Consider the following 23,973-nt stretch of genomic DNA (forward strand, 5'->3'; position numbering starts at 1 on the left):
TTCAGGTACTTATTTTTGTACCAGGGGCAATGGAGGGTTAAGTAACTTACCCAGAGTCACAAGGAGCTGCAGTGGGATTTGACCTCAGTTCCCCAGGATCAAAGTCCGCTGCACTAACCACTAGGCTACTCCATGTATATCTATGTGTTCTATAAGAGACAGTAGGTCTGATAATCAATGAGAGTGTTCATATGAAGTCCCTTTGGGCTAGATTCAGTAAATGGTGGTCAACAATCATCGCCAAACAAATTGGCACTGAATGGCATTATTTACACCAACTAAAACCAGGTGTAAATCCTGGTGTGTAAGCTGGACATGGATCTGCCAAATTCTATAACACTGTGCACATTTTGAGGAAATACCCCTGACCCGCCCATATTACTTTTCAGATCTGCACAGAAGCACTTAGGTGCTATTCTATAACAGGGTGAGTAAATGTAGTTCCATCCAATTCTACCATTTTTGTGCTGTTTCTGCACCTTGCTTCTACTATAATGCTTAACATTAGGTGCCATATATAGAATTCCCTTTTTTTTTTCATTTTAAATGCTTTATTGTCCTGCACCTTGTGGTGCAATCAAGAGGTTGCTTACCTCCTGTGTCCACAAGCTGAGTTCAAATCCCACAGTGGGATTTTTATCTGAAAGCTGACCTCTGGCCAACTGAGAAACAAACAGGAGACAAACCACTGCAGAAAGAAAACAAAGAACCCAAGGCGATCCAAGGAAGACGCGACAAAAGTTCATCCAAATGCAACTTTAATGGAAACAAGACCCAACCTGGCCAAGTTTCGGAAAACCTTCATCAGGGACCACACAGGTTGCCAATACCTGTGATGAGAAGTGCCAAAGATTAGTTGTTTAATTAATCTTTTTGCATTGGACCAGAGCACTTCTCATCGCAGGTATTGCAGTATATACATTGTACCTGTGAATACACTTTGGAAACCTGTGTGAGCCCTGATAAAGGTTTTCCAAAACTTGGCCAGATTGGGTGGTTGGGAGGCGGGGATAGTGCTGGGCAGACTTATATGGTCTGTGCCAGAGCCATTGGTGGGAGGCGGGGATGGTGGTTGGGAGGCGGGGATAGTGCTGGGCAGACTTATACGGTCTGTGCCCTGAAAAGGACAGGTACAAATCAAGGTAGGGTATACACAAAAAATAGCACATATGAGTTTATCTTGTTGGGCAGACTGGATGGACCATGAAGGTCTTTTTTTGTTTGTTACATTTGTACCCCACACTTTCCCACTCATGGCAGGCTCAATGTGGCAATGGAGGGTTAAGTGACTTGCCCAGAGTCACAAGGAGCTGCATGTGCCTGAAGTGGGAATCAAACTCAGTTCCACAGGACCAAAGTCCACCACCCTAACCACTAGGCCACTCCTCTACAGTTTCTGCAGTTATCTACTATGTTACTATGTAATATTTGGAAGAACTTTTGTCATGTCATCCTTCCTTGGATTGCTGCTGCTGTTGGGTTGTTTTTTTTTTTTTAAAGTTTTCTCTGGTCATCTTAGCCATCTACCCAATTTCAGTCAGTAAATGAATACTCAGCCTTAGCTGGGGATAATGACTGGGAAGAGCAATGGCAATCCACCTCACTATTAGCCTGTCAAGAAACTGTCAAGAAAGTGGTGGCCCCCAAAAGTCATTCAGACCTTGGGTAGAGGGGATTACCTTTCCCTTTATATTCCTGAATAGTTTGGCATTTTGTTCTCTCTGGTATTACCTGGTATCTGTAGAGGTTTATCCCTATCTTTAATTCATGCACTGGCATCCCCATTTACATCTTCTGCGCTTCGTTAAAAGACAAGTTATGGATGTGACTCCTCTATGCTGAATGTGGTTCCTCCAAAGGTGCTGTGATTTGTGTTGGCCTAGTTCGCAATGTGCAGCCTCTCTGAGTTTCATGTTATTTTCTTCTTTTTCATGTTTTTGATGTGAAGATTGTATCTCGCTAGTTTTGACTTCTGATTAGGTGTGTTCAGGCAAGTCGGTTTCATTTTTATTTTATTTTCATTACCATTTTTTCATTTTTTTTCTTCCTTTATGTTTTTTTTGTTTTGTTTTAGTTTAGGATGTGCCATTTCATTTTACCATCCACTAAATAAAATAGCAGGCACCTGCTATCTTGGGGGCCCTTTTACTAAGACGATTAGGCGCCTATGTATGCCCAGTGCGCGCCAAATTGGAGTTACCGCCCGTTACCACATGGCCCTTGCGGTAATTTCAATTTTGGTGCGCATCCACTACGCACTTCTGAAAAATATGTTTTATTTTCTGACACGCGGCAGCTATGCGTGTCAAGTGGAATTTAACGCCATAGACCATTACCGCCTGGTTACCTCGTGAGACCTTACTGCTAGGTCAGTGGCTTGAGGTAAGGTCTCAGACCCAAAATGGACGTGCGGCAATTTTCATTATGCTGCACGTCCGTTTTCGGCAAAAAAAAAAGCCATTTTTTGTGTGTGCGCTAAAAAATAATTCTGCCCGTGCCCAAAACACGCGTCTACACTCCCGCAGGCCATTTTTCAGCGCACCTTAGTAAAAGGACCCCTTGTGCACTAAATTATCAAGCACTGACCTTTTTGAAGGCATTGCAACGAAATGAAACAACAACAACAACAAAAAAGTCAACACTCCTGCTTCAAATTCAAAGCTACAGTTGGAAGACTAACCTGGCAACCACATTCCACTGCACTCCAGATGAAAGATCTTTATACAATGCACAGAAAGAATGCGGCCATGTTCTGTGCATCTCATTTTAATGTTTTTCTACAATCTGAGTCTTTATAACATATAAAGAATATTACAGATAAGTTGCTTTCCAGGTACATAATGATGTTATTAAACCAAGCTATAGAAATAGGTGAAACATATTTTTTAAAAAATCAGGACAATGTACATGCAAATTAAAAGTCTCTTGATTCAAGAAAGTCTTCTTTGCAGCATCAGTTGGAAACACTTCTACCTGGCTCCAGGCTTTTTTGGAATCTGTGATCAGGCATCAGTGTTCTTTTACCATTTGGGGGCACTACAGTTTTTTCACTAGAATAGAGAAGAACAATCAGACTCAATAGATACATTGCCAAGACTAGAAAGACAAATTGTAGGCAGGGGCCAAAAATGAATGAACCCCAATGTATTTATCGTCATAGTTAATCAACCAATGATTTCTAATGCTGAACTGAAATGGAATAAGACTGGAGACTGATCCTGTGCAACTCAGGTTTTAGAACTCATTTGAAGAAGCATGACATTGTTTATACGCTTCAGTATGGAATATAATAATTATCTCAATTGTCCTCTGGGGCCTATTTATGAAGTAGTATTTACTGTTTACCACTTTACCCACTGTGTAACTTAAGAATTAACATGCATATTCAACAGCTGTCACAGAAGGGGGAATGGAATGGGTAAGGAATGGGCAGGGATTTCAACTTAAACCAGTGGTTCCCAAACCTGGTTCTGGAGGCACCCCAGCCAGTCAGGTTTTCAGGATACCCATAATGAATATTCGTGAGATAGATTGCTCCCGGGTGCATAGCTCCCTTACCTTGGGTGCCGAGCCCCCCAAACCCCACTCCCCACAACTGTACACCACTACCATAGCCCTTAGGGATGAAGGGGGGCACCTACATGTGGGTACAGTGGGTTTCTGGGGGGTTTTGGAGGGCTCACATTTACCACCACAAATGTAACAGGTAGGGGGGGAATGGGCCTGGGTCTGCCTGCCTGAAGTACACTGCACCTACTACAACTGCTCCAAGTACCTGCATACTGCTGCGATGGACCTGAGTATGGCATTTGAGGCTGGCAAAAAAGTATTTTTAAAGATTTTTTTTTGAGGGTGGGAGGGGCTTAGTGACCACTGGGGGAGTAAGGGGAGGTGATTCCCGATTTCCTCCGGTGGTCATCTGGTCAGTTCGGGCACCTTTTTGATGCTTGGTTGTGAAAAATAATGGACCAAGTAAAGTCGCCCAAGTGTTCGTCAGGGACGCCCTTCTTTTTTCCATTATCAGCTGAGGACGCCCATCTTCTAAGCACGCCCCAGTCCAGCCTTCGCTACACTGCTGACATGCCCCCGTGAACTTTGATCATCCCCGTGACAGAAAGCAGTTGAGGGCGCCCAAATCCGGCTTTCAATTATGCTGATTTGGGCGACCTTGTGAGAAAGACGCCCATCTCCAGCTTTGTGTCGGAAGATGGGCGGCCTTCTCTTTTAAAAATACACCTGACAGTGTTACTGGTGGGGGTGGGGGGGGGGAGTTATTAACATGGGCTACTGTTAACACATGTTACTTTTCTGTTAACTCTAGTTATTAGTAACTAAGTCTCATTGCATAAAATGATAAAATGAGAATTGTGCTAAAATATCACGCCAGTGGTAAAATAACACATCTTAATGTAAGCCAAGTTAATAACTGTGCCTCTTGATCTGTTAAACTAAGAAATATGAATGTCTAGATTTGGTACACTAGCAGCTGGTTCATCTTTCTACTACAGTCCTTCTGTCTATGTCTCTTACTTTTCTTTTTTGGTTATGGCGTGCCTTCCATACGCCTTATTTTTGTCTTGTTTGACATGAAAGACCATATCTTAAGGGCCTCTTTTATCAAGCCGCACGGCAATGCCGACAAATCCCATGCAAAGTGAATGAGCTTTGTTGGCACCAGGGACCACTAGCGCAGCTTGATAAAAGAGGCCCTAAATTGCAAACATTTCCAAATGTTAGGCAAATCAGTACCTGGTACAGGCTTCAAACATCTCTTGTCACACAAGTTGCAGCATTTCCGATCTTCAGAGCAATCGCTGTCGCTCTCACATTTGGAATGCTCTTCACATTTCTCAGCTGTCGTGGGACACTTGCCAGGCTTCTCTGCAAAAGAAAGTTGAGCTTTGTACCCAGCTCAGAATCATATAAAACTATCCCACTTTCCTAATCTTCAATTAGAATAGCTAGAGTCAAAGATTCATTTAAAAAGCTTGGCTATGAAAGGCAACCATCATTTTCAACCTTTCTGCTCTGCGTGTATAATATGCCTTTATGCAGTGGTGTAGCTATATGGGGCCTGGGCCCCCTCCCAATTTCATCCGGGCCCCTGGTTTTGCTGGTGCGGTCCCCAACTCGCATGCCCTTAAAGGAGCATGCAGGACATAAGGAAGAGAGAGTAGGGCAGGGAACGTGGTGGCGCCAGAAACCGGCGCTGGAGAAGGCTTCCGCTGACAGGGGATGGGGACCCCCACCAGCAAAGGTATTTGCTGCTGTGGTGGGTGGCAGGGCGACAGGGGGAGTGGAGAGGAGGTGGAGGGTGGGGCGACAGACCAAAATGTGCCCCCTACCTCGGGCTCTGGTCCCCTCTCACCGTGAGGTCTGGCTATGCCCCTGCTACCCTTAGCATTTCTTTTACCCACAAGTCCTCCCTGTATGTGCACCACCTACTGTGCTCTTCATTTACAGACAGCCTGATCAGTTGTTCACAACCCATCATGATTTAATTTCCTTTATATGGATTTGTGCTGAGTTGAGCACCCGGAATGTCAGGGGTAATGTTTACAATGACTTCTAATGAACATTCATTGTGGCTTCCCTAAAAATAAAACAAATTTGAATCCCTCAAAAACTAGAGTAGGGAATTTCTGCTGTGCATTATACATGAAACTGAGGGTTGTCAAACGCTTAACCTTAATCTGATACCCAATGTAAACAACCAAATTACACATGAAATTTAAACATTGCACTAGTCATCATTACCTTTAACTGCTGGCAAACAGTCAAATGTTGCACCACGAGGGCAGCACTTCGTGGGTTTTATACAATCTTTATCATATGTACATTTGGCATCCTTGATGGCTGATGCTGGCAAGTCATTGGAGGGGCAAAATCCTGGCCTGTCTGTAATAAAAAAATAAAAGCACACATTATACTCATATTTATATTAGAAAGATCCAACAAAATTGGATTAAACCAGAACCCCTGACTTAGAACACAGGTGAGACAAACATTTGAACTGAGACAAGCTGGAATCTAATTGATAAAACAAAGAAGCCCATAAAACAATTTGTGGGTTAGTACCTGTTTCCTTGAAATTTAACTAAGTAATGCAAATAAGTTTTTAGCTTATTTAAATTCTTAGCTAAACTTTGCGTGAATTTTATAACAAGTGATTTTATGAACATTCTTTTTTCTTCCAATCAGTACAGATGTGGGACTTTTTACCACAGGCAATTTGTTTAAGTTCTTCCTACATTAAGTTTCGTAAACAATGGAAGACATACTTATTTTAGTATATAAGTACATAACTACATAAGTGTTGCCACACTGGGACAGAACAAAGGTTCATCAAGCCCAGCATCCTGTTTTTAACAGTAGCCAATCCAGGTTATAAGTACCTGGCAAGATCCCAAAACAGTAGAATACATTTAATGCTGCTTATTCTAGAAATAAGCTGTGGATTTTTCCCAAGTCCATCTTAAGAATGGCTTATGGACTTTTCTTTTAGGAAGCTAACCAAACCTTTTTTTAAACCGCTGTTTTTACCGCATTCTCTGGCAATGAATTCCAGCGTTTAATTACATATTGAATGAAGAAATATTTTCTCCGATTTGTTTACATTCACTACTTTGTAGCTTCATTGCATGCCCCCTAGTCCTAGTATCTTTGGAAAGCAAGCAATTTAGGTCTACCTGTTCCACTGTACTCATGATTTTATAAACCTCTTTCATATCTCCCCTCAGCCATCTTTTCTCCAAGCTGAAGAGCCCTACCCGCTTTAGCCTTTCCTCATAGGGAAGTCGTCCCATCCCCCCTTTCATTTTTGTTGCCCTTCTCTGTACCTTTTCTAATTCTACTATATATTTTTTTGAGAAGTGATGACCAGAATTGCACACAGTTTTCAAGGTACGGTTGCACCATAGAGTGATATAAAAGCATCATAATGTCCTCATTTTTGTTTTCCATTTCTTTCCTAATAATACCTAACATTCTATTTGCTTTCTTAGCCACTGCCGCACACTGAGCAGAGGGTTTTAATGTATCAGCAATGATAACACCTAGATCCATTTCCTGGTCAGTGACTCCTAATGTGGAACCTTGCATCATATAACTAAAGTTCAGGTTCCTCTTCCCCACATGCATCACTTTGCACTTTCTCACATTAAACGTCATCTACCATTTGCCCAGTCTCCCAGTCTCATAAACTCCTCTTGTAATTTTTCACAATCCCCTTGAGATTTAACAAGTTCGAATAACTCTGTGTAGTCAGCAAATTTAATTACCTCACTAGTTACTTCCATCTCTAGATCATTTATAAATATGTTAAAAAGCATCAGTCCCAGCACAGACCCCTAGGGAACACCATTATCTACCCTTCTCCACTGAGAATTCTGACCATTCAATTCTACTCTCTGTTTTCTATCTATTAAACCTGTTTTTAATCCACAATAGAACACTACCTCCTATCCCATGATTCTCCAATTTCCTCTGGAGTCTTTCATGAGGTATTTTGTCAAATGTCTTTTGAAAATCCAGATACGCAATATGGACCGGCTTAACTTTATCCACATGTTTGGTCACCCCTTCAAAAAAATGTAGTGAGACAAGATTTCCCTTCACTAAATCCATGTTGACTCTGTCTCATTAATTCATGCTTTTGAATATGCTCTGTAATTTTGTTCTTTATAATGGTCTCTACCATTTTGTCCAGCACTGACGTCAAGCTCACTGGTCTGAAATTTCCCAGATCACCTCTGGAACCTTTTTTTAAAAAATCGGCGTTATATTGGCCACCCTCCAATCTTCTGATACCATGCTTGATTTTAAAGATAAATTGCACATTACCAAGAATAGTTCTGCAAGTTCATTTTTCAATTCTATCAGTACCTTCTCATCCAGGCAATTTCCTATTCTTCAGTTTGTCAAATTGCGCCATTACATCTTCCAGGTTTATAGCGATTTAATTCAGTTTCTCTGACTCATCAGCTTTGAATACCATTTCTGGTGCCGGTATCTCTCCCACATCTTCCTTGGTGAAGGCCAAAGCAAAAAGAATTCATTTAGGGGGTCATTTACTAAGCTGCAGTAGCGTTTTTAGCTCACAGTAGAAATCAGCTGGTGGAAAATGCTGAGATGCTCATTATATTCCTATGGGTGTCTCGGCTTTTACCGCAAGCTGATTTCTACCATGAACTAAAAATGCTACTGCGGCTTAGTAAAAGACCCCCTTAATCTCTCTGCTATGGCTTTTTTCTTCTCTGAGTGTCCCTTTTACCCCTCGGTCATCTAGCGGTCAAACTGATTCTTTTGCTGACTTCTTGCTTTTAATATACCTAAAAAAAGAGTTTACTGTGTGTTTTTGCCTCCAATGCAATCTTTTTTCAAAGTCCCTCTTTGCATTCCTTATCAGCGCTTTGCATTTGACTTGCCATTCCTTATGCTGCTTCTTATTATTTTCAGTCGGATCCTTCTTCTGTTTTCGGAAGGATTTTCTTTTAGCTCTAATAGTTTTCTTCAACTCACTTTTTAACCATCCCGGCTGCCGCTTGGCCTTCCATGGAATAGAACTGGCCTGCTTCCAGAATGGTATTTTTGAACAGCATCCACACCTGATGTAATTTTTGACCTTTGCAGCTGCTCCTCTGTTTTGTTTTCACCGTTCTTCTCATTTTTGAAAGTTAAATGCTAACGTATTGGATTTTCTGTGTGTGTACTTACTCCAGAGCCGATATAAAATCTGATCATATTATGATCACTGTTATCATGCGGCCCCATCACCATTACCTCCTGCACCAGGTCATTTGCTCCACTGAGGACTAGGTCTAGAAGTTTTCCTCCTCTTGTTGGCTCCTGTACCAGGTGCTCAATAAAACAGTCCTTGATTTCATCAAGGAATTTACCTCCCAAGCATGCCCTGATGTTACAATTACCCAGTCAATATCAGGGTAATTGAAATCACCCATTATTATTGTATTCCCCAGGTTGTTTGATTCCCTAATTTCTGATAACATTTGTATGTCTGTCTGTTCATTCTGGCCATGTGGACAGTAGTACACCAAGTCAATGGCAGTCAATAGAAAACTAGTGGCAGTCATAACTGTTGGTACCTAAGGGGGTCTTTTACACATTAATGATTAGCACACACTAAATAAACGCTAGAGATGTCCACAGGAATATATGGGCATCTCTAGTGTGGGGCTGTAAGCATGCCCTAAAGTACGCATAACTTATAGTATTCGATAAGATACACATGCATCTTGGAGACATGCCCATGACCTGCCCATACTCTACCCATGTTTACTCCCCCTAGCACTTATGTGCTAAGCAATTCTGGTGCTTATTTTATAGAATAGCGCCTAGCATTTACACATGTAAATGATAATTGGTGACATCATTTAAGTGCATAAGTACACCTATTCTATAAATTGATGTGCTTAAATGCCACTTACATTTAGGCACCTTTTATAGAATTGCCCTTTAAAATACTACAGTGGTGGAAATAAGTATTTGATCCCTTGCTGATTTTGTAAGTTTGCCCACTGACAAAGACATGAGCAGCCCATAATTGAAGGGTAGGTTATTGGTAACAGTGAGAGATAGCACATCACAAATTAAATCCGGAAAATCACATTGTGGAAAGTATATGAATTTATTTGCATTCTGCAGAGGGAAATAAGTATTTAATCCCTCTGGCAAACAAGACCTAATACTTGGTGGCAAAACCCTTGTTGGCAAGCACAGCGGTCAGACGTCTTCTGTAGTTGATGATGAGGTTTGCACACATGTCAGGAGGAATTTTGGTCCACTCCTCTTTGCAGATCATCTCTAAATCATTAAGAGTTCTGGGCTGTCGCTTGGCAACTCGCAGCTTCAGCTCCCTCCATAAGTTTTCAATGGGATTAAGGTCTGGTGACTGGCTAGGCCACTCCATGACCCTAATGTGCTTCTTCCTGAGCCACTCCTTTGTTGCCTTGGCTGTATGTTTTGGGTCATTGTCGTGCTGGAAGACCCAGCCACAACCCATTTTTAAGGCCCTGGCGGAGGGAAGGAGGTTGTCACTCAGAATTGTACGGTACATGGCCCCATCCATTCTCCCATTGATGCGGTGAAGTAGTCCTGTGCCCTTAGCAGAGAAACACCCCCAAAACATAACATTTCCACCTCCATGCTTGACAGTGGGGACGGTGTTCTTTGGGTCATAGGCAGCATTTCTCTTCCTCCAAACACGGCGAGTTGAGTTCATGCCAAAGAGCTCAATTTTTGTCTCATCTGACCACAGCACCTTCTCCCAATCACTCTCGGCATCATCCAGGTGTTCACTGGCAAACTTCAGACGGGCCGTCACATGTGCCTTCCGGAGCAGGGGGACCTTGCGGGCACTGCAGGATTGCAATCCGTTATGTCGTAATGTGTTACCAATGGTTTTCGTGGTGACAGTGGTCCCAGCTGCCTTGAGATCATTGACAAGTTCCCCCCTTGTAGTTGTAGGCTGATTTCTAACCTTCCTCATGATCAAGGATACCCCACGAGGTGAGATTTTGCGTGGAGCCCCAGATCTTTGTCGATTGACAGTCATTTTGTACTTCTTCCATTTTCATACTATGGCACCAACAGTTGTCTCCTTCTCGCCCAGCGTCTTACTGATGGTTTTGTAGCCCATTCCAGCCTTTTGCAGGTGTATGATCTTGTCCCTGACATCCTTAGACAGCTCCTTGCTCTTGGCCATTTTGTAGAGGTTAGAGTCTGACTGATTCACTGAGTCTGTGGACAGGTGTCTTTCATACAGGTGACCATTGCCGACAGCTGTCTGTCATGCAGGTAACGAGTTGATTTGGAGCATCTACCTGGTCTGTAGGGGCCAGATCTCTTACTGGTTGGTGGGGGATCAAATACTTATTTCCCTCTGCAGAATGCAAATAAATTCATATACTTTCCACAATGTGATTTTCCGGATTTAATTTGTGATGTGCTATCTCTCACTGTTACCAATAACCTACCCTTCAATTATGGGCTGCTCATGTCTTTGTCAGTGGGCAAACTTACAAAATCAGCAAGGGATCAAATACTTCTTTCCACCACTGTACATCTTCATGTCCAATGTTACCAGGGTCATCTGAGCAGAAACAAGACTGACTGCTCAGCTTCCCGATCAGATGTGCAGTATCCTGTATAATTTTCAAAGTATACATAACAATCTATGGAACTTTGTAAGTCTAAGTGCTTTGAAAATGAGCCCCTTTATCAAAGTAATATCAGATTTTAAAATAGTGTAGCAGGATGAGAATCAGGGAAGCTGAGGTTCACATCCTACTGATGCTGTCTGAGACTTGGGAAAGTTACTTAACCCACCATTGTCTCAGGTACAAGATTAGATTGCAAGCTTTTCCACAACCTATTGGACCTGAATGCAACTCACCCTGTATTACTGCTATAAGTATCAACATTTCAATACAAATTACCCCTCCATGGAAACAAGGAAGGAGCATGCTCAATATTGGGGGTGATTAGGCACTCACGGAGCTGGCTCCTATGGCTACTACTGAAATAGACATGAGCGAAATCTAAAATCTCATCCTTTATGAATGGAGGCTGGAAGGTTTCATTTGTTTTCCAGTCAGATGGATGGGAAGAGAAGGCACCAGGGATAGAGAACTTCAAAACTGTATTGAAAAAGGAACTAGAGTTTCTTTTGAAATATATGATAGTGAGAAAGTGGGGTGGCTTCAATTTGTTTCCAATTCTACTGTTTGCCATATTCATTGGAGCCGACTCTGTAGGTGCTGTGGGTGCTTGAGCACCCCCAATATTGAGAAAATTCCTTGTAAGTGTCCAGGGAGGGGTTATTTTCATTGGGCTTAGCACCCCCAATAATTTTGAAAAGTTGGCTCCTATGGCCATATTGAATCAGCAATTTTGTTTTGTTTTGGTGGTACATAAGAAAGGTTAAATTAGTTTGAGTAGGTGTCACATTTTATTGAATTTGGTGACTGGAAAGGGGGACCAGTGATGAGGGGTTTCATTCATCACTGAATTACCTGGGGTGTCATCTGTTCTAGTAATTAAGTAGATGAAAGAAGAAATCAAGGGGAGTCATTTTCATTTGAACTGGTGGGTGAGAGGTAGCTTAATTTCATTTATCATAATATTGTAGGAATGTTTATATTCATTTTAGTATTATAAATAGCATGCATGCTATGCTTGGTGCATTTTTCATAGTGCTTGTGCACTAGGCATATTATTATGTTGCTACATTGGTAGGAAATTGAATGATTAATGCAGATGCTAAAAATGGGAGCTACAAGTTAGTATGCATTTTCTAGATTACTTTTAATATATTGTCCAAAGTGAGTAACAATGAATAAATGATATAAATACCAAGATGATATCAGAAGAATCAAGAACTGTTTGTAAACATGAAAAGGATACTTCTGAGAAGGTAATATATAGAGAGAAACTGCAAAGAGAGCATCTTTTCTGAAAGGAGGCAGCCATTTCTGACTTTTTTTAAGACTTGCTGATGCACAAACCTACAATACAATGCTTTAGGAAGGATGATCAAAAAGCTGAATCAAGGCTCCCCCTCCAATAATTGGATTCTTTGGCCCTCATAAGTTTTGTCTTCTTTCAGGAACTTATAAGCCAGGAGTTCTCAAACTAGTCCTTGGGACCAGGGACCCAAATTTGGGTGGGCCTAGGCCCAAGATGGGTGGGCAGAAGTACTCCGCCTTGTCCCACAAGTGATTTTGTCTCTCCCTCTCTTGCCTGCATCCATATGGTCTCTCAAACATCCGCCCTTCCCTGAATACCTTTTAAATAGCAGATTTTCACCGGCAGCGAGCAGCAACTAATACACACTGCTCATGTTGGCCCCACAGCCTTTCCTCTGATGTAACTTCCTGTTTCCGCAAAGGCGAGAATACATCAGAGGGAAGGCTGCAGGGCCGGTGCGAACAGTATGTATCAGTTGCTGCTTGCTGCAGGCAAAGATCTGCTATTTAAAAGGTATGCAGGAGGGCCAGTTGGGAGTTTTCGGCTGGTGGGGCTTGGGAATCCCTGCCAGCCACATTATAGATGTGCTGCTACTGGGTGGGCCTGAACCCAAAGTGGATGGGCCTGGGCCCACCCAAGCCCACCCCTGGCTATGCCACTGCTTGGGACAAATCTAGCCGATCAGGTTTTCAGGATATCCACAATGAATATGCATGAGATATATTTGCATGCATTACCTTCCTTGCATTCAAAACAATCTCATGCATATTCATTGTGGATAGCCTGGAAACCTGACTGGCTAGTTATGTCCTGAGGACTGGGTTGAGAACTTCTGCTATAAACTGGTGTTCTGTGTCCTGGTGGCTCATGAGAAGTGCTACAAACTGAACAAATTTCTGCTCCCTGGATCAGCTAGTTCTAGTAATGTTCACAGACTCCAAAGATGGGGCATTCTTGGCAATTGTAGGACTCCAGAACAGGACCTAGTAAATGGCCTCACAAAATATATAATCAATGGAGCACAATGCTAAAAAAACCAGCTTATGTTGAGAGCGATACACTTTTTGAAAAATCACATAAGCAGTTTTTAAATCAAGTTGCAATTCACAAGAATCTACTATAAAAAATTATTTCTGAAAGTGTAATATTATATAAATAATGGGGAATGTGCTCAGATTCAATCACCTCTCATTGCACCATGAGAACAGAATTTGGAACCATTATCACAGCACATTAAAAGTTCTCATCAAGATTCAGCATGAACAAAGTGTAAAACACTGCAACTCATAATATAAATAACAAACAACTTGTAGTTTGTTATTTATATTATGAGCTGTAATGTGGTTCATGCCGTGATGGTTAGTTCATCATTCCACAGTTACTCTTAACTATTCGCGCCTTCTTCCACCAATGTGTATGTGAAAAGCCAAACATATATCAAAAACCAACTTCCCTCTTCAAATCCCGGATCCCAACTCAGATCTGGGATAGTCCCTGCCAGGTATGGGCTTGGTCATTTGTGGCCACCCCAAAAATACAAATTCCCCTGATGAAGCGTATTGCAAAACCCAGATCTGGACTTTGAGAAGTGTAAAAGCTCCCAAAAGGCCATCTGAGATGTACTAGCCCTCCACTCTTCGAAGGTTGGGATGTCCTTCCCCACCCAGTGCTGCAAAATTATCTTACCACTATCGTGCCAGCAGAAGTGTTAGGAGCACAAAATGTCTCTGATGATCCAGAAGGCCTTGGGCAAGTAAGGTAGACTTGGAACCCAATAAAAGTACCCCATAGGTCTACTCGCAGGCTGCCCCCAAGACTTCCTCAAGAGCATAAATAACCCCAGTCCAGAAAGGCTGAAGTTTCAAGCATTCTAAAAAATGGTGTACAGTGGTGCCTCTCTCCACTCCACACTTGTCACAAGTATCTGAGTACCACATGCCCATAGCTTTTTCCTTACACTTTGAAATATACACATCATGAAGAATTTTGAATTGGATCTTGTGGAGGCTTACATTGGGGGTCACCCAGAATGCCAAAAGAAAACAGGAAGACAGAACTTTTTCCACAGAGATGTCGTCTGCCAAGCAAGAACTCCACCTGATAGCCATCTGGGCAAAACAGAGGGAGGGCCACTGCTCCCTGCCAAGCTTATACCACAGGGACAGTTTATTAGAGGATTCTGGTGTCTACATAAAAGTGGCATCTAGCTGGGTAAAAGTAGTTATTTATGATCAGTGCCCCGCAAGGAACCAATGTAATGACAGAGCTGGAGATAACAGAAAAAATAGTTAAAGGGAATGAGACTTGCCTTTCTGTGGTTTTTGCAACTACCTTCAAAATGGTTTACATATATATATATATATATATATACAGGTACTTATTTGTACCTGGGGCAATGGAGGGGTAAGTGACTTGCCCACAGCCACAAGGTGCTGCAGTGGCAATTGAACCCAGTTCCCCAGGATCAAAGTCTGCTGCACTAACCACTAGGCTACTCCTCCACTTTGTTTGGCAGTCCTAGAAAGAGGAGATACAATCCCTGCCCAACTCCAATAGCTGATCCAGCCCCTCTGATGCCAAAACTCCAAATATCAGAGACCCTGCCTAGCAGGAAAATTGGGATTCTACACCATTTCCAAAAAAGGGGATACCCCTATAGGCTCTCCCAATTTCGACCGCCACCACTCCCAAGCCATCTTCAATGGGCGCAACAAAGGCAACATCCATACCCCCACTCTCCTTGACTGAATAACATTGAAAACAGTAAAAGTGAGGCCTCAATTGACCAAACATAGGCAGGAGCATAACCCCCATGTGAAGTTAATGTAGTCACAGGATCAGGGAGGCCACAGTGTATAATCACAGGTCAGGCAGATTCTGAGGGATCATTATCCCCATGGTAATGATTCCATTCATCTACTAAGTAAGTTAGTTGATTTGGGAATCTCTAGTTGGACGCCTTCTATTGGTTGGCGGATGAATCCCACACTTTAGACCCCAATTTTCGAAGTAAGTTCGAAAATTGGGGTCTAAAGTGTGGGATTCATCCCCCAACCAGTAGAAGGCATCTGACCAGAGATTCCCAAATCCACCAAACCAGAGTATGGTCCGACACTACCCCAGGATCAATATAATCCCTCCTGGACACCGATAGAAGAGAGGTTGAAAGAAGAATGTAGTCCATGTGCGTGTGTATTTTATGGACTTAAGAGAAAAACGTATAGTTATGCTTGTCTGGATGAAGCACCTAATGTCCAAAAGACCTAGGGCATTTCTCTTCCCAACCCTTTGGATGTGTTTTTGAGGGACTACAGTCAATAAGCAGGTCAGTTGTTATGTTAAAATCCCCACACACTACTAGCCTGTAGTTAGGCCTTAATAGCCAGCAAACTGGGGGTAGGTGACCTGCGCATTGCCACCTTGAATGTGGATGGACTTCACTCTCCTGTGAAGTGCATGAAGGTCTTGAGCTAGGGCAGGTGCCTGAAGATGGATTTGCTGCTCCTGCAAGAGATGCACCTCACCAGCTTAGAACACACTAAATTGAAGAGGGATTGGGTTGGAGAGTTGGTGTTTGCATGGCAGACAGAGAGGGTTAGTGGTCCTTATCCATAAGGCGGTGGGGTTTTTAAGGCATAAAATTATCTCTGATCCGGATGGACGGTATATGATTTGGGTTGGCGAGATTATGGGAAGCTACATGGCAGTGTGTTCGGTGTATGCTCCTGTCCTGGATATAGCTCCAAAATATTTATTTTTCATTATTGCTAGGGTTAAAGAAGAAAAGAGCAACCTTCCTATTGAATTTTATAGATATTACAGCTGCTTTTGCTTCTCCTTTACCAGACTTAGGGGGAGTAGTTACTTTAGTGCTTTAAGGCAATAATGCATGTTATTTGTCCCTTGACACATATTAAACAGCAACAACATGCATTATGTTACCATAATATGTTAGTTTAGGTTATCGGGGGAAACATAATGGAAGCAGGCAAGCACTACAAACTGTATTATTTCAGGAAAAATACTGCCAGCTTAAAGCTGGCATTATTTTTGCTGCCTGAGAGCACTGGGCCACTAATCTGTGACTTGATGCTCATGGGTAGCATCTTAAAAAGGCCAGAGTACTGCTTGCTTTGCCTCTTCCCCTTACCCCTGCCCCCAAGGACACCCTCCCAAAGAGCCACCCCCAGAACACACCCCTTTTCGTAGTAGACCTTGCTTCCCCATCACTCCAAAGACCACCTCTGTGAGAACCTCCAAACACGACCCCCTTGAAGAGTCCCCCAAAGATGGCTACCTTCCTGTAGGTCCTTTCAGGCCTATTTCTTGCAATCCCCGGTGGTCCTCAGTCACTCCTGCCTTTGCCAATGCTATGTTCAAAATGGCTCCAGATACTCCTAGTGGTAGTCTTGCGGTACTACCACTAGGGGGTTAAGATTCTATATAAGGGCTTTTTTGGTTTTCTGATAATAGGCCTACAGTAAACCTAATGAACCTCAATACTCCCCTTCTGCAACAACTACCTTATTAAATTAATATCTGAGATACAATATTTTGGGATCATGCTGGATTCCAAGTTGTCATTCCACTTTCAAATATTTAAATGCAACTGGTGCAGAGAATAAAGACTTTTTAAACCCTAATGGCTTTAGAATGGTTATGCAGGCCTTTGTTTTATCATATTTTGATTATTATTATTTGCTGTTCACTGGTGTGCCCGATGTTAGACTGCTCTTTTTGCAACTAGCCCAAAATGTGATTATTAGAATTATTAAGGGTAAAAGATGATTTCTACATGTGACCAGGGCTGTCCCAATCATTAGGTAACACTAGCAGGCTTATTTTCGAAAGAGAAGGACGCCCATCTTTCGACACAAATCGGAAGATGGGCATCCTTCTCACAGGGTTGCTCAAATCGGCATAATCGAAAGCAAATTTTGGGCGTCCTCAACTGCTTTCCTTCGCGGGGACGGTCGAAGTTCACGGGGCGTGTCGGAGGCATAGTGAAGGCAGGACTTGGACGTGCCTAACACATGGGCATCTTCGACCCATAATGGAAAAAAAAGGGCGTCCCTGACGAGCACTTGGACGACTTTAGCTGGTCCTGTTTTTCTTATGACCAAGCCACAAAAAGGTGCCTGAACTGATCAGATGACCACTGGAGAGAATCGGGGATGACCTCCGCTTACTCCCCCAGTGGTCACTAACCCCCTCCCACCCTCAAAAAATATCTTTCAAAATATTTTGTGCCAGCCTCTATGCCAGACTCAAATGTCATACTCAGGTCCATCATAGCAGTATGCAGGTCCCTGGAGCAGTTTTAGTGGGTGCAGTGCACTTCAGGCAGGCAGACCCAGGCCCATCCCCTTCTACCTGTTACACTTGTGGTGGTAAATATGAGCCCTCCAAAACCTACCACAAACCCACTATACCCACATGTAGGTGCCTCCCTTCACCCATAAGGGCTATGTTAGTGGTGTACAGTTGTGGGGAGTGGGTGTGGGGAGGTTTGGGGGGCTCAGCACACAAGGTAAGGGAGCTATGCACCTGGGAGCAATTTCTGAAATCCACTGCAGTGCCCCCTAGAGTGCCTAGTTGGTGTCCTGGCATGTCAGGGGGGACCAGTGCACTACGAATGCTGGCTCCTCCCATGACCAAAGGGCTTACATTTGGTCATTTCTGAGATGGGCGTCCTTAGTTTCCATTATCGCCGAAAATCAGAAATGACCAAGTCTAGGGATGGCCATCTCTAGGGATGACCTAAATGTCAAGATGTGGGCATCCCTGACCATATTATCGAAACGAAAGATGGACGCCCATCTTGTTTTGAAAATACGGGTTTCCTCGTCCCTCCACCGGGACATTTTTCGAGGACGTCCTCTGCAAAACTTGGGCTTCCCTATCGATTATGCCCCTCTATGTGGTCACCTAGGGAAGCAGCTTCTTGTGGGGGGGGGGGGGGGGGGGGGGAGCAAAAAGCAGCTGTTACCAAGCCAAACGATAGGTTCTGACAGCCACGCAAACTCAAAGAATCATCACTACATACTTTAAACTCATTTTTACAGGATATCCCCCAGATTCTATATATGCTGCCGATCCATAATGTGTGCCCAACTAAATTGTCTAATAAGCCAATTAGTGCCAATAAGTGGGCGCTAATTGGTGCCAATTTGCACGAACATCTTGCTATTGCGCTATTCTATAACAATGTGTACCTGAATCCTATAGCGTGCAGTACAAAAGGGAAAGTGGCCATGAAAGGTGCATGGGCGGGTCAGGGGTGTTCCTAAAATATGCACGTACTGTTATAGAATACCGGGGATATGTGCCCAAATTGAGCGCCAGGAATTACAGCTGATTTCAACAGGCGCGAGTCCTGGAGCCCAAATTTGGGCACTGAAATCAGCACTCAATGCTATGCTATAATGGGCACTCATATTTGAGTGCCAATTTTTTTTTACATCAATGTTTGAGCTCCATTTACTGAATTTAGCCCTATTTGTGTGTGTGTGATGATCATGATTGTTGAGTTTAATTATAGCATCTTGGAGGGGAGGGGAGAGGGATGCTGCAAGCTAGGGGTCTGAGAGTTAATTGAGAGGGGGTGGTAAGGCTGAAGGTTCATCTAGGACATCCATCACTCTTGTACCGGCTCCGGCATGTGATCCCATTTTAATAGAGTTGCATTGGCTTCCTGTGAAAGTCTGTGTACAAATTTAAGGGGTATGTTTAAGGCGCATTAGCATTTTTAACGCACATTTAAAGTTAAGGCGTGTTAAACGTTAATGCACTTATACATTCCTATGAGCGCAATAGCATGTAATGCGCATTCACCATTTATATGCGTTAAATCTGCTAACGTGCCTATAAAACACCTTATATTTGTGAATGATTTTTCAAATGTTGCATCTTTTCCCATCAGTAGACCTGTCATTAAGGTTACATAGTTATTCTCATGTATGTTCGTTTTGCTTCGATGAACAGGCATTGTTAATGATTCCATCCATTTCAATTGTTTACAAGACTACTAGTGTCCGGGATTTTTCTATTACACAGCCAAAAACTTGGAACACATCCAACTGAATGAAGAAAGGCAAAGGATTATTGAGTTTTTCACAAGAAACTGAAGAGGTTTCTATTTCAAGAATCATTTACTTAAGTTTATTTCTATCTTGTTTTGGTTTATTTTATGTATGTTTTATATGTAATTTGCTTAGGATTGTAAAGCTGAGTGGAATATAAATTTAATAAATAAAACATTGAAATAGAGAAAAATGAAGGCTGGTAAAGACCATATGGCCTGTTTAGTCTACCTCCCTACTTTCACTCAAACTTTATTTTCAATTAACATGTTCATGGCATCCATGAAACTAAGCTGAGAAGCTAAATACAATTTGAGGAGCCCTTTTACTAAGTCCCTTAAGTGTCTACACATGCCCAATATGCGCCAAAATGGAGTTATCGCCCGGCTACCGCGTGGCTTTTGCGGTAATTTCATTTTTGGCGTGTCTGATATGCACATCTGAAAAATAATTTTTATTTTTGGATATGTGTATTGGGCACATGCTGAGCGGCGTTTGACGCGCGTAGGTCATTACCGCCTGGTTACCGCGTCAGACATTACCGCTAGTTCAATGGCTGGCGGTAAGGCCTCAGATCCAAAATGGACGCGTGGCAATTTTCATTTTGTTGCATGTCCATTTTTGGAAAAAAAATTTTAAAGCATTTTTTTATAGGTGTGCTGAAAAATGATTCTGTGCGTGCCCAAAACACATGTCTATAGTACTGCAGGCCATTTTTCAGAGTGCCTTTGTAAAAGGGCCCCTAAATGAAAGTTTTTTGGATCATGTTAATTAAAAATAAAGTTTGAGTGAAAGTAAGGAGGTTGGAAGGTTTTTATGCTTGTGATGGATATATGAACGGGTAGAAAAGTATAAAGTCTGAGGCTTTTCCTTCCTATTTTCATATATAAACATTATATATGAAACTGAACACTGAACACAGTGTATATAGTGAAGTATTACTGTTTTGGTGATTTGTTTGCACTTCACGTCCCTTTTGCCTGAGGTCTACCCATCCATATCATCTTTCCTCTCCCTTAGAGACCCAATGTACCTGTTATGATTGGGGTCTGAACCCCTCTCAAACTTACCTCTTTCCTGGGGGTCAGCTTCTTAGCTGGCTTCTGTTTCTTTTCTCTTTCCTTTCTGAGCTGGCTCTGTCTCTCTGTGCTGGCAGCTTCCAGCAGCATGGGGTTAATTGTCTCACTTCACTACAGCTGTGTGTGTGTTGCCTGAGCTGCTCTAACTCTCTTTGGGTGTACTGGCTTCAAGGGTTTCACAGTTTTGCATTGGTGTGGGTTGGGCCTCTCTGGGTCAGTGTGCTTTTGCCTAGGTCTAGGGAGTGTGACATCATCAGGGAGGGCCTTGATAAGGAAGTGGTGTTGTTTCCTTCAGGGCCTTTGCAACAGTGGTGTTTGTTTTAGGTAGGGTGGTGCAGTGTGCACTTCTGACGTTGTGTCTAGTTTCCCTGCTTGCTTTTGCTAAGGTCCAGGTTAGTGTTAGTGCAGTGTGCACTGGTGACTGTGTGTTTAGCTTTCCTGCTTTTCCTTTGGTTCCCCTGCTTTTCCCTCTTGGTTTTGGAAGCATTGCTGTGTGTAGGGCTTTGGAAGCTCTGTTGCTGTTAGAAGTACTTCAGGGTTTGGTGTTGTTAGAAACACTGCAGAGTTTGCTGTTAGAAGTACTTCTGGTGTTTGTGCTATTGGGAGCATTGCAGTCTTTGCTGTTGGTGTATGGTGATTTAGAATCACTTTTGGCTTATGTGTTAGCTTCACTGCTTTTTCCTTGTGGCTCCCCTATCTTCCCTTTTAGTGCTAGGAGCTCTTCTGGTTGCTTGCCAGAGTAGTGCTTAGGAAGCACCTTGTTAGTTGTATCTAGCTTGCTAGAGCAGTGCTTAGGTAGCTGGTTTAGTTTTGTGTTTAGCTTATTAGTGTAAAGCTCTGCTTGTAGCTTGGTGCTTAGTAGCACCTGTGTTAGCTTTGTATTTAGTACCCTGCTCTGTTAGTTTAGGGCTTAGGAAGTCCCTTTCTTGAGCAGGGCTTAGGAGCTCCTGTTTAGTATAGGGCTTAGGAAGTCCTTTTGTCAGTTTACTGTTAGGAACACTCCTGCTGGTTTAGGGCTTGGGAGCAAGTAGATCAGTTTAGGTTTAGGAGCACTTCTGTTTCCAGTCCTGGTCCCTATGTCATCCGGTATCCAGTAAGTCCTGTCGGCTACTCGAACCCAGGAGCTCAACTCTTGGGGGGTTTAGTAGCTAAGTACAGGTGAAGCTGTTGGACCAGTCCAGTGTGCTCCAGTCCCGTGTTCCGGTCCTGTGTCCTCCAGTCCGGGGGACCAGTCCAGGGTGTTCCAGTCTGGTGTGCTCCAGTCCAGTGTGTTCCGGTCCGGTGTGTGTTCCAGTCCGGGGGATTGCAGTCCAGTGTTCCAGTTCTGTGTCCTCCAGTCCGGGGGATTCCAGTCCATGTGTTCCGGCTCACTGGGCGGTGCCTGCAGTCCCTGCCGGTGCCGGTGTGCTTGCCCAGCATTGGTTGGTGGGTTTTGCCTGCTGCTGTCACTCCTCGTCAGCAGCCCAAGGGCTCACGTTTGCTCCAGAGCCCGGCCCCGCGGGCTCTGAACCTGAGAACCTGACAGATTGCAAAGGCCATGAGCCCGGCAAGAACCCCCGCCCAGCTGACCCAGCTGGGGTCCAGCTCCATCGTTGTTCTTGATCCTTCTATGACTCTTCGTCAGTATCGTGGGAAACTTTTGTCTCATCCTGTTTTGAAGAAGACTCCTGAAGCGGCAGCTGAGAGAAAACGTGTCCGGTGGCTTGGAATCGCTGAAAACCCAGTTTCAGATATGGACCCTTTTATCACGCTCGCTGAATATCGCCGCAGCCTGGTCTTGAATCCAGCTTTGTGGGATACTCCTGAAGCTGTCGCTGAGAGGAGACGTCTTGGGAATTCCACGCTCTGGGCCCAGCAGGGGTCCAGTCCCGTTCAAGCAGCGCGCCCAGACAAGCCTCTGAATCCAGTCCGAGCAGCACGTCCAGCCAAGCTTCAGAGGCCAGTCCAAGGGATGCTCCTAACCGAGTCGCCTATCCCAGTTCAGGTGGCGCTTCCACTCAAGCCTCTGAGTCCAGTCCGAGGGATGCTTCTGACTGAGTCTCCGATTCCAGTCCAAGCAGCGCTTCAAGCCAAGTCTCTGTGTCCAGTTCAAGTGGCGCTTCAAACCAAGCCTCCTAGTACCAGTTTGGATCCCAGTTCCAACCCCATTTTTGATCTGGATCCGTTTCTGACACTCCAGGATTACCGGGTTGCACTTTTGTCTGATCCAGCCCTGAAGAATACTCCTGAAGCTGCAGCGGAAAGAAGGCGTGTCTCCTGGCTTGGGTTCGAAGAAAACCCAGTTTCTGCTATTGATCCCTCTACCAAGCTGTTCTTTTACCGCTTCCAACTCCTCTCGGAGCCAACCCTACGGGATACTCCTGAAGCCCAAGCTGAAAGAAGGTGGCTTCCTGATTTTTCCCGAAAAACTTCTGAGTCCAGCCTGAAGGGCTTTGTCTGCCAAGCTTCTGAGTCCACACTGAGTTCCAGCCCAGTGCCTGAGTCTGTTTTGAGTTCCAGCCCAGATGCTGAGTCCGGAGCGAGATGCAGCAGTTCCAGTCAAGATGCAGAGTCTGGATCGAATTGCAGTTCCAGTCAAGATGCAGAGTCTGGATCGAGTTGTAGTTCCAGTCAAGATGCTGAGAGTTGTAGTTCCAGTCAAGATGCTGAGTCTGGATCGAGTTGGAGTTCCAGTCAAGATGCAGAGTCTGGATCGAGTTGTAGTTCCAGTCAAGATGCTGAGAGTTGTAGTTCCAGTCAAGATGCTGAGTCTGGATCGAGTTGGAGTTCCAGTCAAGATGCTGAGTCTGGATTGAGTTGCGGTTCCAGTCAAGGTGCTGAGTCTGGATTGAGTTGCAGTTCCAGTCAAGGTGCTGAGTCTGGATCGAGTTGTAGTTCCAGTCAAGATGCTGAGTCTGGATCGAGTTGCAGTTCCAGTCAAGATGCTGAGTCTGGATCGAGTTGTAGTTCCAGTCAAGATGCTGAGTCTGGATCGAGTTGCAGTTCCAGTCAAGATGCTGAGTCTGGATCGAGTTGCAGTCCCAGCCGGGATGCTGAGTCTACACTGAGTGATGAGTCCATGATGAGTGCTGAGTCTGCGCTGAGTGTAGAGGCCAGCCGAGATACTGAGTCCACGATGAGTGCTGAGTCTGCACCGGGTGCAGAGTTCAGCCGAGATGCCGAATCAGAATTGAGTTACAGTCCCAGGCAAGATGCAGAGTCCGGGTCAAGTTACAGTCCCGGCCAAGATGTTGAGTCCGGTGAGAGTTGCCGTCCCGGCCAAGATGCTGAGTCCGGGTCAAGTTGGAGTTCCAGTCCCAGGCAAGATGCTGAGTCCGGGCCAAATT

At 43.8% G+C, this 23,973-nt stretch overlaps 1 protein-coding gene across 3 annotated transcripts in view; it reads right to left on the reverse strand.

The window, feature by feature from the left end:
- Positions 1-2,750: 2,750 nt before the first annotated feature.
- The window catches only part of LOC115462678 (WAP four-disulfide core domain protein 5-like), a 28,652-nt gene continuing 7,429 nt past the window's right edge, over positions 2,751-23,973 (reverse strand). For all 3 annotated transcript variants that reach the window (XM_030192681.1, XM_030192682.1, XM_030192683.1), the window contains 3 exons: positions 5,758-5,898; positions 4,750-4,881; positions 2,751-3,050 (listed from right to left, as the gene is read on the reverse strand). In XM_030192681.1, the coding sequence (XP_030048541.1) occupies positions 3,037-3,050; positions 4,750-4,881; positions 5,758-5,898 (287 nt within the window). In that variant the 3' untranslated portion in view covers positions 2,751-3,036. The remainder of the gene's footprint in view (positions 3,051-4,749; positions 4,882-5,757; positions 5,899-23,973) is intronic.

Source organism: Microcaecilia unicolor, chromosome 2 (genome assembly GCF_901765095.1).
Source record: "Microcaecilia unicolor chromosome 2, aMicUni1.1, whole genome shotgun sequence".
NCBI lineage: Eukaryota > Metazoa > Chordata > Amphibia > Gymnophiona > Siphonopidae > Microcaecilia > Microcaecilia unicolor.